The sequence below is a fragment of the Schistocerca piceifrons genome, chromosome 2 (assembly GCF_021461385.2).
Source record: "Schistocerca piceifrons isolate TAMUIC-IGC-003096 chromosome 2, iqSchPice1.1, whole genome shotgun sequence".
Classification (NCBI taxonomy): domain Eukaryota; kingdom Metazoa; phylum Arthropoda; class Insecta; order Orthoptera; family Acrididae; genus Schistocerca; species Schistocerca piceifrons.
In genome coordinates this window covers 842,621,104-842,637,897 of record NC_060139.1, presented here as the reverse complement: position 1 = coordinate 842,637,897, position 16,794 = coordinate 842,621,104, and the positions used below count along the sequence as shown (strand labels likewise).

The 16,794-nt window shown below is 38.8% G+C and overlaps 1 protein-coding gene across 1 annotated transcript in view; it reads right to left on the bottom strand.

The window, feature by feature from the left end:
• Nucleotides 1–16,794, bottom strand: part of LOC124776758 (methylosome subunit pICln) — a 78,287-nt gene that overhangs the window by 37,814 nt on the left and 23,679 nt on the right. Inside the window, exon 3 of the mRNA XM_047251893.1 lies at nt 4,637–4,792. Within this exon, the coding sequence (XP_047107849.1) occupies nt 4,637–4,792 (156 nt within the window). The remainder of the gene's footprint in view (nt 1–4,636; nt 4,793–16,794) is intronic.

Below are 16,794 nucleotides of genomic sequence, written 5' to 3'. Positions count from 1 at the left end.
GGATTGGGGCTAAGAAATGAAAGAGGAAGCAATCATGAAAGAAGGTTGTATACATGGAAGGAACCAGGTTTTAAATTTTAAGACATTTCCAGGAGCAGATATGGACTCTGACGACAATCTATTGGTTATGAACTGTAGATTAAAATGAAGAAACTGCAAAAAGGTGGGTATTTAAGGAGATGGGACCTGGATAAACTGAAAGAACCAGAGGTTGTACAGAGTTTCAGCGAGAGCATAGGGGAACAATTGACAGGAATGGGGGAAAGAAATACAGTAGAAGAAGAATGGGTAGCTCTGAGGGATGAAGTAGTGAAGGCAGAAGAGGATCAAGTAGGTAAAAAGACAAGGGCTACTAGAAATCCTTGGATAACAGAAGAAATATTGAATTTAATTGATGAAAGGAGAAAATATAAAAATGCAGTAAATGAAGAAGGCGCAAAGGAATACAAACGTCTCAAAAATGAGATCGACAGGAAGTGCAAAATGGCTAAGCAGGGATGGCTAGAGGACAAATGTAAGGATGTAGAGGCTTATCTCACTAGGGGTAAGATAGATACTGCCTTCAGGAAAATTAAAGAGACCTTTGGAGATAAGAGAACGACTTGTATGAATATCAAGAGTTCAGATGGAAACCCAGTTCTAAGCAAAGAAGGGAAAGCAGAAAGGTGGAAGGAGTATATAGAGGGTCTATACAAGGGCGATGTACTTGAGGACAATATTATGGAAATGGAAAAGGATGTAGATGAAGATGAAATTGGAGATACGATACTGCGTGAAGAGTTTGACAGAGCACTGAAAGACCCGAGTCGAAACAAGGCCCCCGGAGTAGACAACATTCCATTAGAACTACTGACAGCCTTGGGAGAGCCAGTCCTGACAAAACTCTACCATCTGGTGGGCAAGATGTATGAGACAGGTGAAATACCCTCAGACTTCAAGAAGAATATAATAATTCCAATCCCAAAGAAAGCAGGTGTTGACAGATGTGAAAATTACCGAACTATCAGTTTAATAAGTCACAGCTGCAAAATACTAATGCGAATTCTTTACAGACGAATGGAAAAACTGATAGAAGCCGACCTCTGGGAAGATCAGTTTGGATTCCGTAGAAATGTTGGAACACGTGAGGCAATACTGGCCCTACGACTTATCTTAGAAGCTAGATTAAGGAAAGGCAAACCTACATTTCCAGAATTTGCAGACTTAGAGAAAGCTTTTGACAATGTTGATTGGAATACTATCTTTCAAATTCTGAAGGTGGCAGGCGTAAAATACAGAGAGTGAAAGGCTATTTATAATTTGTACAGAAAGCAGATGGCAGTTATAAGAGTCGAGGGGTATGAAAGGGAAGCAATGGTTGGGAAGGGAGTGAGACAGGGTTGTAGCCTATCCCCGATGTTATTCAATCTGTATATTGAGCAAGCAATAAAGGAAACAAAAGAAAAGTACGGAGTAGGTATTAAAATCCAGGGAGAAGAAATAAAAACTTTGAGGTTCGTCGATGACATTGTAATTCTGTCAGAGACAGCATAGGACTTGGAAGAGCAGTTGAACGGAACGGACAGTGTCTTGAAAGGAGGGTATAAGATGAACATCAACAAAAGCAAAACGAGGATAATGGAATGTAGTCGAATTAAGTCGGGTGATGCTGAGGGAATTAGATTAGGAAATGAGACACTTAAAGTAGTAAAGGAGTTTTGCTATTTGGGGAGCAAAATAACTGATGATGGTAGAGAGGATATCAAATGTAGACTGGCAATCGCAAGGAAAGCGTTTCTGAAGAAGAGAAATTTGTTAACATCGAGTACAGATTTAAGTGTCAGGAAGTCGTTTCTGAATGTATTTGTATGGAGTGTAGCCATGTATGCAAGTGAAACATGGATGATAAATAATTTGGACATGAAGAGAATAGAAGCTTTCGAAATGTGGTGCTACAGAAGAATGCTGAAGATTAGATGGGTAGATCACATAACTAATGAGGAGGTATTGAATAGAACTGGGGAGAAGAGGAGTTTGTGGCACAACTTGACAAGAAGAAGGGATCGGTTGGTAGGACATGTTCCGAGACATCGAGGGATCACCAATTTAGTATTGGAGGGCAGTGTGGAGGGTAAAAATCGTAGAGGGAGACCAACAGATGAATACACTAAGCAGATTCAAAAGGACGTAGGCTGCAGTAGGTACTGGGAGATGAAGAAGCTTGCACAGGATAGAGTAGCATGGAGAGCTGCATCAAACCAGTCTCAGGACTGAAGACCACAACAACATGGATATTATATCACAAGCTCTACAATGAGTTCTTACATTCTCCAAAATCATCCCACCGCCTAATCTACTCTCTTATCCAACACAAACACTGTCATTTACGTTCTTCATTTGGTACTAAAAGTATTAAAAGTAGAACTGCAGCCCAATGCACTTTCATCACAACCTATTCCTTCAAGCACAGAACAATGACCGAAAAATCTCGCAGAAAGTGATCCCTCAGCTCTCACAAACACACTTCTCCTGCTGTGCGTAAATGGTTCTGACACCTGATTCGAAAGACTGACACTTACAGAAAGTACTCACAAGTAACTATCAGACCATAAGTATTAGTGAAAATTTGCCCTAGTAAAAACAATTCTGTGAGTACTGTCAGAATACCAAACTGTCCAAGAGCATGTATCCTAGCCATTACATTCATTGTGGACTATGTTGCAATGACTAACTGTTAATCATAATGCAGAAAAGAAATAAAATCTGCATCAATCACTAAAATTTTTCCATCCACTATATGTTCCACTGGTTAGCAATCATCACATGAAAAGCATCTTTTACAGGGTTGCTCACAGTGCTAAGCATTGGGGATTTTATGCAGCAGTGTTAAGGCGGCTGAGAGGTTAGATTATGACTCGCATTATTAATTATTGCGTTCATCAGTCACAAAATGTATAGATGTGATGTAGCAGATCATCTGAAGACGTTACAAGTACTTCTACAGAGCAAGAAGAGCAGTATGTGTACTGCATTCTGCTGCTGAAATTCACTTATGTTTCTCACTGCACATGAATCACACAATGTTGTTATGTAGCAAAGAAGTTACATTTCTTTCTTTCTTTATGAAAACATTTACCTTCTTTGCTACATAACGCCCGCATCTCGTGGTCGTGCGGTAGCGTTCTCGCTTCCCACGCCCGGGTTCCCAGGTTCGATTCCCGGCAGGGTCAGGGATTTTCTCTGCCTCGTGATGGCTGGGTGTTGTGTGCTGTCCTTAGGTTAGTTAGGTTTAAGTAGTTCTAAGTTCTAGGGGACTGATGACCATAGATGTTAAGTCCCATAGTGCTCAGAGCCATTTGAACCATTTGCTACATAACAACAACATAGTCTCAAATGAAATTGGTAACCCACTCTTCGTTCAATAGAGAGAACGGAACTAAACTGACGAAAGAACAAAAGGACAATTTCAAAACCAATAGTATAAGGCGGGATTTATTTACATCACAGTGGTGCAGATTAGAGTATTACTGCACACATAATCTTCATAATCATAAGTGGAATAACTGCTCCTACAAAAACTACTTTTTTCAAAGCCACTTGTCATTACAAGAAATAATCCTTTTCAAAGCAATATGTTGGTTCTCAAGTACTCTAACAGCAACTAATTACAGTTATGAATATTTCACAGTTTCTTTAATGCCATTCATTCTCACTATTGCAGCAAAAAAGAATGTAAACTGGTAATAATACATGAACTTCGCATGTCGTATGAAGAAAAATCACATCTGGTTCAAACAGCAAGATATGTTTTGGTAGCAAGGGGTGAGAAAACTGTAAGATAGCTCAAAAATTTTGGAGCTCATCAAATTTTTTCTAAATCAAAGTTCCACTGGGTTTCAGAGGAAACCATTTGCCATCTGTTACATGACGTATTTAGGTGTGGCCAAATGTGTCCACACAGTCTATAATTTTACAAATACTGCCAATACATTAACTTAAGAAAAAAGATAGAATTATGCAACACATTTTGCCCAAAACAGCAGCAGCAGCAGCAGCAGCAAAGCATTTCAGCTTCTTGCAACCAGTTAAATCTTTTCAAACCTGAATTTTTTCTGGATAGAGGACATTATTTTTTATTTATGCTGCAATGGTCTTCGGTGATTTTTTAATGGTTTTAGATGCACGATTTATTTAAAAATATGTGCCTGTTTTCAAAATCTACTTTTTACACTTGGCTCCAATTCATGGACTAAAACAACTAATTTTGAAATATTCAATGTTGCAATAAATAAAGTTATCACACTAGTTACTATGCAAAATGACAATAATAATATTTAATTATACAGTGGAATATAACTAACCAACTACTTCCATGTATTGTGGCAATCACAAGCTGCTGCACACAGCTACACTGAGTAGTTGATATTTTTATAGTGATGGCCAGCAGTTGGCAACACTTGAGCATAACAGAAAGATCAAACATTCACAAATGTATACGTGAGGTTTCCATTGGAGAAAAAATATTTCAATTGCAGCTAAGACACAGTAAAAGTTAATGTATACAATTGCAGCTAGAGGGTCTGAAAGGGTTAAGCAAAAGACATGTGAAATGTAATGTTCTACCAAACAAGAAACACAGAATAAAATAACAACGTACCATCATAGTTTTCAGATTGATCAGGATGTAGAGCCTGGCATTCACACATAGCATGGTACATTGCATCTAGCATTCCTTTGTCATCAGGTATAAATCTCATTTCTGTCATTTCAGGATTTGAACTGTCGTCATCAGCATTTTCTTCAGGCTGGTTTTCTGAAACAGAAGATATACAGTGTAATCTGAAATTAAATACATTATTCAAACTACAATTGTGTATTAATAGCACTTTTTCCAATATTTACGCTATTGTTGTGGCATGCTCTGCTGGGCCTATGGGAACAAATCATGTTGGGGTCCTCCTGTACTATCAGACATTTTTAACGACTGTTAGGTGCCAGACAGCTGAAAGTTTATCAAGAATGACCAATTTCACAGAACTGGCAGCGGTATACAGGTAAAAGAAATACACAATGCATTATTAATTTGCACTTCCAGTGAAGCAAAGGACTTAAAATTCAAAGTGAGAGAACCGGGTAGGAGCACGCATGCCGGATTAGTAATTGAAATTGATCACTTTTAAAAAATAAAAGTAGTACAGCTGTATAATATGCAATGCAATTTTTAACTTAAAACAAATGCATGTTACATCTTAGAGCACTTGGCCTGCGTAGAAACTTTATTATCCGTAATTACATAATTTATTCCACATGAACCTGTGAATACAGTTAAAGATTTCATCTGGGCTTCCTGGGGTTTCCTGTTATTAACTTAAGCTAACAGAAGTTATAAGGAACTGAAGAATTTTTGTGACTGTGCTTGACTTCAGAAGGTCACAGCATTCTGCAAGTATTGAGAAAGGAACATTGGTGAATGATGGTTTTACAGCTGCATTACTAAAAGCACAACACAGGCATCAAACCAAGATTTTTATGATTATATTCTCTGAAGTAAATAATTTTAGCATTCCCACATGCAAACACTGATTAACAACAGGGATGCTGCTCATAGATATTCTGAGGCAAATCCAAAACCAGAATGCTACGAAGAATGCAAGAAGTTGCAAAACAGGGTGAAGCAATGTGATTGCAACGCCAAAATCAGGGGCTTGTATTCCTTTGTGTGCAGTGAAACAACAACCATGATTATGTTGATGTATCTCTGTACCTTGGATGTCTGATGAGCAAAATCAGAAACTGTTTTTCCATGTCTCAACTGACAAACTGAATGAATTTTTCTCAGCACCTCATGCTGATGAGATCTATCGCACGCAAGAATTCCCAAACTACATAACTAACCGTGACACTTTCCATCTGAAACTGGTTACAATGACCACAATATGAAAAGCAATAATTACAATGTCTTTTGAAACAGCAGGGAATGACACTATCAGCATTATCATGGACAAGCATTGCAGATAGCCCAATAGCTGTGTTAATATACATATTTTTCTCTTGTGAATGGAACACATTCCAATCCATGTAAAAGAAGCATTGTCCGACCAATCCCTCAGAATATGAAGCTGTAACCACCTTGTTTTTATTTATTTATTTATTTGCTGTCCATATAACAATCAGTTTCCAGACACTGTCAGAGATTTAGTTTACATTACAAAGCGTTAGTTCACATGTATATATAAATACATTCATTGATATAAATAATCAGGATCAGAAATTTTCAGTTTTTTATGGCCCAAACAAAATTTACTGTTATGTACACTGTAGAGAGACATAACATGACATTTTCTGCTGAATAGCAGATTCTCTCTATTAATGAGTGCTTCAGTTTATTCTTTAAGGTGTTTAAATTAGCTGTCTTGAGATCAGGTAGTAGTCTGTTGTAAGCAAGTTGTTCCTGTTGTATGTAGACTACAATCTGCAGCCATTTTTATTTATTTATTTATTTTACTTTCAATTCTGTCGAAGTTTTCCCTTCCCCTTGTATTTTAGTTATATGCATTACTGTTTATTATATTATGTTCTGGGTTTCGTTTCACGAACACAATTGCCTGCAGAATTTATACAGAGTCTGTATAGACTGCTGGTGTCCCATCCCATATCTCAATACCATACTGAAGATGCCAATGTATCATTCCAAAATATACAGGGTAGCACACGAAAAACCGGTCCCGAGCACTGGACTGCTCATCCGTTGTTTCAAAGCTGTTGTGACTATGTTTTGTACTATCAGTACAAAAGCCACTGTGACTTGTTTGAGACATGGAAAGGAAATATCTCAGTGAGGTGTATCCTCTTCAAGAAAGAAATGTAATAATGGAGGCCTGTGTGTCTACCAGTTCATTTAAGGAAACAGGGACATTTTTTGCAAAGAAGTTTTCTGGCATTTCCATACCAACAAAGAGCAGTGCACATGACTTAGTGACGTGGTGGCATACTACAGGGTCAGTTGCAAATGCAAAAAAGAAGTGAGCCCTCTCCATTTGTGCACCTGCTGTGGTCACAAATATTTGAGCACGAATGATCCAGAGTCCAAGGAAGTCAACACGCAAATTGTCGCAACAGGTGAAAGTGTGTGAACTTCCAGAACACCAGAGATTGGTCAACAAACAATTCCTATATGATTAATGAGGAACCTCCTCGTGGTGAAAAAAATCAGAGTTTCGTGTGCCACATCAGCAAGTCAGATTGTGGGGGCCATATTTTTTGAAACAATAGTAAACACTGTTGTGTATATGTGAATCTTCCAGGAATTTTATGCACAGTTGACCCATTATGAAAGTATGTATGCTGTCTTTCAACAGGATGAGGTGACCTGTAACACTTCACTCAAGTCAATCTCATGAATTCATGAAAAATTCACAAACGGACTGTCAACAAAGGATTGTGATCACCATGTTTGTCGCACCTAACCGCTTGCGACTTATCTGTGGGGCAGTCCAAAGGGAAAAGTGAACGCAAATAATCCAATAACGTTAGAGTACTTTTAAGGACAATATCCATAGTGAAATTTTGAGAACTGATGCAGTAGATCAATTCAGTAAACACAGGCATTTTCGTTAGCTTATTTGTTATTTCTTTATTATCCAATTATTATGTATTTGTCTATCTGTTGTTGTATCTGGTCATGGTGGGGAACAGTTTGTGCATAAAAGGCAAGCAATCTGTACTCAGGGCAGATTTTCCATGCGTCACCCTGTATTTGCCTTAAGCTACAATGGCCCTTATAGCTAAGCATGACTTTCATTGTCAGTGTCTTCTCTCCGTTTTAAAATAGCTTATTTGCAGTAAGGTAAGTCGACAAAAAATTGTAATTAATTTCACTACTGTTGGCAGCAGTTTGCGTATCATGGCTCCAGCTGATCTGGGATCTGCACAGCTCATGACCTTGCAATTTTGGGGTTCAATTAAATCATTCACCTACGTAAGGAACAGAAAAGGCACTAACCTGCTTCCTTGAGGCATATCACATTGAAGAATCGTGTAAGTTGATTTAGTTGTTACCAACTGTTCATGCCTTTTATAAGTTAGCTTCACACACTGCTTCCTGTCTTTCAAATACAACATATGTAGCTGTAAGGCTACCCATCTCTTCCTGTATTTCAATTTGTGTAATAGAACTGTACGATTCACGGTACCGAAGGCTTTACTCATATTCAGGAAAGTGCTTGTGACCTTGTCTGCTTTATATACAGCTTGTTTAATATTTCATGTATAAAAGTTGCTACTGATGTTACACTCTTCCTTTTCTAAAACATGTTGTAGATTGCTGAACTGATTTAGTATTACTTTCTCTAGTAATTTGTCAAGTTCTGATGTTAAAGATATTGGTCTATAGTTTTGTGTCAGTTTTTATTGCCCTCTTATACACTTGTAGCATCTCAGCAATTTTCAAAAGGTCAGGAAACTCCCCATGGCAGAGGGAGGTTCTTATTTGGTGCTTCAGAGGCTTCGCTAATTCTCCTCTGTGCTCCTTTAGTAGCTTAGCTGAAATGTCATCGAAGCCACAAGACATATTATCTTGAAGTTTTGAAACGATTACTATGAGTCCCTCTCATTAATACCATGGATGGAAACAAAAGATTGGCTAGCGTTCCTAACAATAAAATTGGGTCCCCAGTCATGTACTCAATTTGTACCAAATGTACCAAACGTTTGTATGAATCTCTCTTGTAGCTACCAATCAATCAGCATTTTGCCTGTTACATCTGGAGCCCGGGAATATATTGCTCAGGACCAGGTTATTGAATAGTTACACAAATTCAACTTAAATATCAGACCAGCTTTTGCAAGCACTATAGACAAACGATTTAATTAGGGAAAATGATGGCCTGAAATAGGTTCTGAACAACTGTGAGGCCACAATAACATTGACACTACTAGCCTTCAGCAATATATTTGATACTGTCAACTTCGACATATTGCTAAGAAAAATAAGACAGCAAAATTTTCAGAGAGTGTGTTTAAGTGGTTTGAAACGTACTTGAAAAACAGACTGCAACTTGTTGTCTATGGGAATACAAAGTCACCCTGGAAGCATATTCTTGCAAGAGTGTAACAAGTGTCAGTCCTGAGCCCACTTTTATGTCAATGATGTCTCTGTCATTTCTCCTCCAGTAAATATCATTCCTACGCCGACAACCTACAGCTTTTCCTAGGTGCCAGATCTGAATATATCAACTACACAATCCTTAATATAAATGATTATCTGTCTTCCGTGCTAACATGGCCACACAAAACCTGAGAAACTACAAGGTCTATTCAAAAAATCCCAGAACATTTGTGATTTTGTGCCAATGGTGTGTTACAGCGAAATGTGGTTAGCATCCCTGCACATGCCTGTGTTTGATATGTAACTGCTGGAATTTTCAGTGTTGTATGTCTGTTATTCTTCAGTGCTGTATTCAGCAGACTGTTGTGTCGCAAAGTTCGCGAATTTCTAGATGGCAGAGTTAGAGGAGCAGTGTGCCTGCATTAAATTTTGCAAGAAACTTGAGAAAACCTTTACAGAAACACACACCAAATGATGCAGTAATTTACAGTCATGAGTGCTTAAGCTGAACTCGGTGTTACGAATGGTTCACATGGTTTAAAAATAGTCAGACAGAAGTTAAAGATGACCCCCATTTAGGATGCCCTTCGACATCTGCCGACAACGCTCATGCCAGGAACATTAATAAAACAGCAGAGTGCTAAAAGGAAAGCATATTTCTGAAAATACCTGAAAATAATTGGATGCAAAGTGTGAATCAAACCCAATAGCGTAATTTTTGTAGATGCCTTTCCGACTACTAAAAGAGTTGGATAAGCTATAAATAAAATATAGCACAAGTGTCATCTTGTTAATTATTATTACTCACGTATGGGCTAAATAGGACTACGTGAGGTACAATCAGTCAATGTCACTTTTGAGGCTTGGCCTTTCTTTGTGTCCAAATTTGTTTCATCCTTTCAGAACGAAGTCTCTTTCTTTCATCAGACCACAGCGTTCCAGTTCGTTTTCTAATTTCTCTCTGACCAACTTTCCAATCAAATATTTTTTTACTGAATTTTTTTCTAGCTGTGATGTCTGCCTGAGTTACACTGGCTACTTAAAGATCCTCTGCAACCGCAGCAATCCTTTTAATTGGCTCGGATTTGGCCTTACTTCTGTTTTCATAGAATTCTAATATTACCAAGTGAGGTGGCACAATGGTTATCATACTGGACTTGCACTCTTGGAGGACGATGGTTCAAACCCGCATCCGGCCACCCAGATTTAGGATTTCTGTGATTTCCCTAAATCGCTTCAGGAAATGCCAGGATGGTTCCTTTGAAAGGGCACGGCCAACTTCCTTCCCCATCCTTTCCTACTACAATGGGACTGATGACCTCAGAGTTTGGTCCCTTCCCCCAAATCAAAGAACAAATTCAACCATTTGTTTTGTCAACCTAGTGTATGCCATTCTTTTAACGTGTCCACAAAGTTTAAGTCTTTGTTTTATCATGTCACCATATATGTCTGTGTAGTCTTCTATTTCCTATATTACTTCTCAGCCTATAAGTTTCTCCATCAGTAATTTGGGGCCTAATATTTTCCTAATAATCTTCCTTCCCTTTTTTTTCTTTCGAATTTCTTCAATATCTTTCTTCCTATTTAAAATTAAAGTTTCTGCTGCATAAAGACAGTCATGTTTGATTACAGTGCTGTAATGCACAAGCTGATAATATTTTTACAATATTTTGAATACTTATATACGGCTGGTTTAGAGAATTTCAACTACACTCAAAATAAAAAAAAATACATAAAAAAACCAACAACACTGCTTCCTTGCGATATTGGGTTCTTTCTTTTGTGTAAATTTGATATTGATCCACCTCTAACATGGTAATTGGTCAAGGCTTTTGATGACTTTGCTGCCATTATTTTCTCCTACAGCAGCTCTTTCTTTGGAATTTATTTTATTTTCATGTAAATGTATGACTGATGTGCAAGTCACACGGGATTTGTTACTGATTGCCATTTTTGTAATAATGCACCTCACATAATAGTCAATGTTTTTGTTTTTGCTTGGACGAATATCTGGATAGATGTGACACCAAGTTTCTCCCAGTGTATATAATGTCCAAATAACTTACAGGAATACAGATGGATGACATCATCAACAACCAGTGATCTTTAGACATGTGCACCCTGTCATCTTCAAGGCAAAACTGCAGCAAGTAAGCATTGTGCAAAGGAATTTACAACCATGCTTTGCAGAGCACAATTCCAATATGGAACATTAATAACCAATGGGTGAGATAACAGTAACTCTGAGTGTCACAAATGTTTATAACAGACTAAGAAAACTGTTATTGGTTGTGTGATGGCGCTATTGCTTAGGAGAGAGAGAGAGAGAGAGAGAGAGAGAGAGAGAGAGAGAGAGAGAGAGAGAGAGAGAGCTTTCTGGACCTGCACTGCAAACCTAGGTTTTAAATTCGCAGGTACAGCATTTACTTGTTGCAATTCTGCCTTGAAAATTACAGTATGTGCACCTGTTGAAATACCAGTGGTTGTCGACAATGACACTTGGCTTCATTCCCCTAAGTTATTTGAACATATGGACAGCTGAACATATTACACATATTTATATGTCTAGTGTACTGATAACTGTTTTACTATATGTAATTTCATGTAAGAAAGATATTTACTGTGTAAAAAGTTCACACAAGAATGTTACACTTGGACAATATCTACAGCCATGTCACAATGTGTATTATATTGTCAATCTGTTTTTGTTATTGCTGCCATTATGAAATTTCTGCTTTTATATATCACCCTCTCTCTAGGATGTCATATGAATGGTTCCTTTTCTCTCCCGGCCTCATTTTTCCCCATATATAAGTAACATTGCTCATTAAGGTTTACATTATTATTGTAGAACGTATTAATGTCGTAGTCATATGTTTCTTCTGCATACATACCAATTGCAGTTGTGGTTATTTTTTAAAATACCTTGTGAAAGTAGCATTATGCATTTCAAGCTACACATTTTTGAATGTACAACAACAATGTGTTTTATAATGTAATATGTTTAGGCTGCAGTTATATTCATGGAGTGGAACAATTATTTTACACTAAAATTATGTAGAAGATCATACTCGATATGAGCTATTCACATCTGCTACCTGGTGGCTGAACATATTTAGTTTGTAATGCGCCACACAGCTACAGCAGTCCTCTGTTGTATATGACATTTAACTTTGACTGGATACTATGTCTCCTAAGTTACGTAATTCAAATTTCAAGTCACAAAAACTACACCAAACGTCATCCTGTAAAGGTTTTTTCTTTGTGCCACAGATCTGTTGATGCTATTAAGCGAAATGCATTATAAAGAGTATAATAAAAAAAAATTATTTAGGGAACAAGACAATAGCATATTATTGAGCCAAATATGGTCGCACACCCAATGGAGGACTTTATGTCCAAAGTAATTAAAAATGGATGTTGTTGAAAACACTATCTACAGAGCTGGATGCTGCAAGAACTCGGGATAAATAGTGTCACTACCTGGAGATTTCCCTTTAAACCTGAGATTGTCGAGACAAACTCAGCTTCCATTGAAAGGAAGCCCAACACAGATTTTATGGTTGTTGTGGTCTTCAGTCCAGAGACTGGTTTGATGCAGCTCTCCATGCTACTCTATCCTGTGCAAGCTTCTTCATCTCCCAGTACTTACTGCAACCTACATCCTTCTGAATCTGTTTAGTGTATTCATCTCTTGGTCTCCCTCTATGATTTTTACCCTCCATGCTGCCCTCCAGTACTAAATTGGTGATCCCTTGATGCCTCAGAATATGCCCTACCAACCGATCCCTTCTTCTAGTCAAGATGCACCACAAATTTCTCTTCTCTCCAATTCTATTCAATACCTCCTCATTAGTTATGTGGTCTACCCATCTAATCTTCAGCATTCTTCTGTAGCACCACATTTCGAAAGCTTCTATTCTCTTCTTGTCTAAACTATTTATCATCCACGTTTCACTTCCATACACGGCTACACACCATACAAATACTTTCAGAAACGACGACTTTATGGTATCCAATATAAAGTCGATTTCAAAGGAGACTGGGATTTGCACTGTCAGCAGCAATGTCATCTGAAAGTTATATTCCTGTCAGCTTTTCACAGAGTTGAAACAACTACAGGTGATTTAACTTCTTCAGACAACAGTCTGTGTCTGTCCCTAGGTGTGAGCTGTTTTTGGTTTCATAGGCATCTTTCCCAATTCACTTTGTTAACAGTAATAATGCTTTCAATTGGCAGAAATTCTCTCAACTTAGCTGATATTCTTGTCTTCTGAACAATCATTGGTAAATTATCCATACATTATGCCCATTCTTCATAATCTAGTCAGTTCTTCACTATATGACATAACTGACCATGAATTCTCTCCACCGTTTATCTGTTTGCCAATCTTACACCAATGTTGGTAACTTATTATTTTGTGATGAACCCAACATTTGGTTTAATGTAGTTCTCTATCCCTGTGACTTGGCAGCTATCCTCTTCATTTCAGCATAGCAGCAGCATCCAACAACAACAACCACATATATAGAGGGTGTTTCTGTAACAGTGTACAAAAATTTAACAGAACACATAGGATGCTCCACTGAACAATTTGAGGTAGGGAACCTGGGGTTGGAGAAGCCATCTTAATGAAATAATAGGAGTAAAATCATATTACTGTGTACTTTTTTTTATTTACATTAGTTACAGGTAACTGCCAATACCATCACTGATACGATGAACGTACCATTTGTACTTTATCTAACAAAATGTGCTGAAACTGATAGCCATTGAACTAAATGCAAGAATGACATCAACGAACAAGGTTCTGACACACCCTGACAAATATACCTGGTGTGTTTTGAATCACATCACAGGCAGCTACAATTTTGGCAACCAATTCCATCTCCTTACCTAGGGTCTTGTACTAAAGTGACTTTAGATATCCCCATAGGAAGTAAGTGGATTCAGGTCAGGTGAACTCACAGGCCATGGAATAGAACTATCATTCCAATCCAGCAACCAGGAAATACTGCACTGGGATGGTTGTGGACAACCATACTGAAGTCAGTCACTGCACCGTAATGTAGTATCCACATCCTCTCACGAACAGCCAAAGCTATTTCTCCAACAGTTCAGTTACAATTCTTTCATGAACCTCAAGTACAGCTGACCATTCAGATGGCCAGGTAGAAGATATGGCTCACCATCCTTGTTTCCTTGCAGGATATAAAAAATGTACATGTAAATAAACAGCACAGTATGTGTAAACTTTTATGCATGTTAGTTGTAAATAAGCTGGAAAACAGTTATGCTAGACAAAGTGATAAACAAGTTTACTACCGCATCCCCTTAAACTGGCTTCTCTGACACCACGTTTCCGACCTCAAATTGTCCAATTGAGCATCCTCTAGTCCTGTTAAATTTTTGCACACTTATGGAAACATCCTGTATATTCATATCTAGACCTGCTCCTGTTATGCCTTCCTCATATCATCTCTGAAACATTGTTTTCAGCAAGAACCCTTATCACAATACACGTCTAAAGGTGTGTCCAAGGTGTGATGGCGATCTGCAGCTGCCACAGCATCCTCCATGATGAGAGCGGCTGCCTGCTCGCACAATGCGCAGTTTGAGTTTGGGCTGCAACACGTGGCTGGTGTAGCTCCAGACACAGCACTGCACCAGTGAGCAGTGCTGCAATGGAAGCCATGCCTCAAAGGCCTCCTACATAGTGTCGTCGCATGATGTCTAGACAAAGTGAACTATCGTGAAACACTCACAGGGTGTAACACACTGTGAGTTAATCTCTCAACATCACTGTCTCTATAATTTCAAGTACCATAATGCATAAGGTCATTCCATTCCACTACCATTGGGAAACTGCCATTAGGCAGGAAATTCCTTTGCTTGTTCCAAAAGTTTTTCTGTTGAAGGCACTGGCAAATAAATAGATGAAAGTTTATAGATAAATGGACAGTACTACTTCCACAATTGTACTGACAATCCCAATAGTGATTCAAAATGAAAATACTAGAGACAGGCAAAATTCTCCAGTTGCCAAGATCCTGAAAAAAGTATAACAAATGCTCATACGCTTTTATTTTTAATAAACCTATATTTCATTACATTTTAAGTGGAATTTTCAAGGAAATAAGGGTAAAAATTAGGGACTCATCTCTCAGAAATAAAAGTGAGAGAATGCTTGGAATGGGGCCAAATGTCTCGGCGAAACCAAGAAATGGGTTCTGTACTGCAGTACCATCAATGACCTTACCATGGCGCACAGCGTTTCATGGTCAGGAATTAGACGGCATTCAGATCAAGACAGATGCGCAGCGGCACCACTGCCCCTTAACAGTGCAGGCACAACCATCCGAAAGCCGCTTCTGCAGAAACCCCAGCAACACCAGCCAGCATACATATGGAAAACAAACCTACCGGCTATGGGCCAATCAAGCCACGCCATTCCATTGCAGGCACACTGGCGGCTTGTGTACTCCTGCGCACCTTGACTAGTTAAAAGCACACACACTGCCACAGACAGCAGTGTGAAGTTGGGCTGCAGTCTCGCAAAGTGTTTGGTCTTGCCGCTTGTAACTACAGGCATATACAGACTTGAAGTGACAATGTTGTATGATTGTGATAGGGACTCTGCGTACAATGCCAACTGACAGTGTCTGTATTCAGATCTTGCGTGAACTTCAATTGAGAGATTAAACTTGTTTTTCCACTCAAGCCTCCAGTCTTTGTTGTTCCGCACTTCCCGGATACAACAGCTAATGGTGACAGAGGCTGGTTGTTAGTTTTGGTTTCACCGGTTCTCCCTTGCTTCTGACGAGGGGGTCACTGTGTGTTTCTTTTCTTCTCTTCTTTTGTGCAAATGGCATTGGGGGACATTCATTCATTTCTTCGCTTTTGTTCTCCTTGTTTCTTCTCTCCTTTTCACCATGGCGACTCCCCAACCTGAGGTACCTGTGTCGCTCAAAGAACTATAAATCAAACCAATTTTCTCGACTGACGGCGAAGCTGACATTGCTGTTGGAAGACCTGCAGTTAATGCAGGAAGCCTCGTATCAGCACCTCTCCCAGGCTGATAACAGCAGCAGCCAGCACCGATCGGCCCCATTGTTCCGCGAGTTCAATCCTGCAGTGGAAGAATGGGACAAATATAAACAGCAGCTGTTTCAACATTTTGCAGCCTGCAACATTTCAGGTAATGTTCAGCTCTCTTATTTCTTCTTTTGGGTTGGTGTTGATGTCTCGCGTATCTGCATTAAGCTGTTTCCCCTTACTCAGCAAGAATCAGTTCCTTCCTCTAATGTCACTGATGCTCTTGCTAAGTATTTCGACTCTCAGTTGTTGGTCACCTCTGCTCGTTATAAGTTTTTTCATGCAAAATGTCAACCTTCCCAGTCATACCGGTAATGGCTCGTGGAGGCATGTGGTATAACACGCATGTGCAAATTTGTCTGTCCTTTTTGTAAGTGTTATGCTGACGCTGTTGTGGGACACTATTGTTCAAAATGCTACAGATTCCCAACTTCATGTGGAGGTTCTCAAGCTATCAGACCCCTCCCTTGAGGATGTCATTTGCATAATTAAGATGTAGGAATTATTTGACATTGCTCCCAAGTGGTTGTTGCCCCTGAAACTTGTCAGTCCCATTCAGACAGGTGTTCTCTTTCTACTGGACTCCGTAAACAACCCATGTCATGTCTGCAGC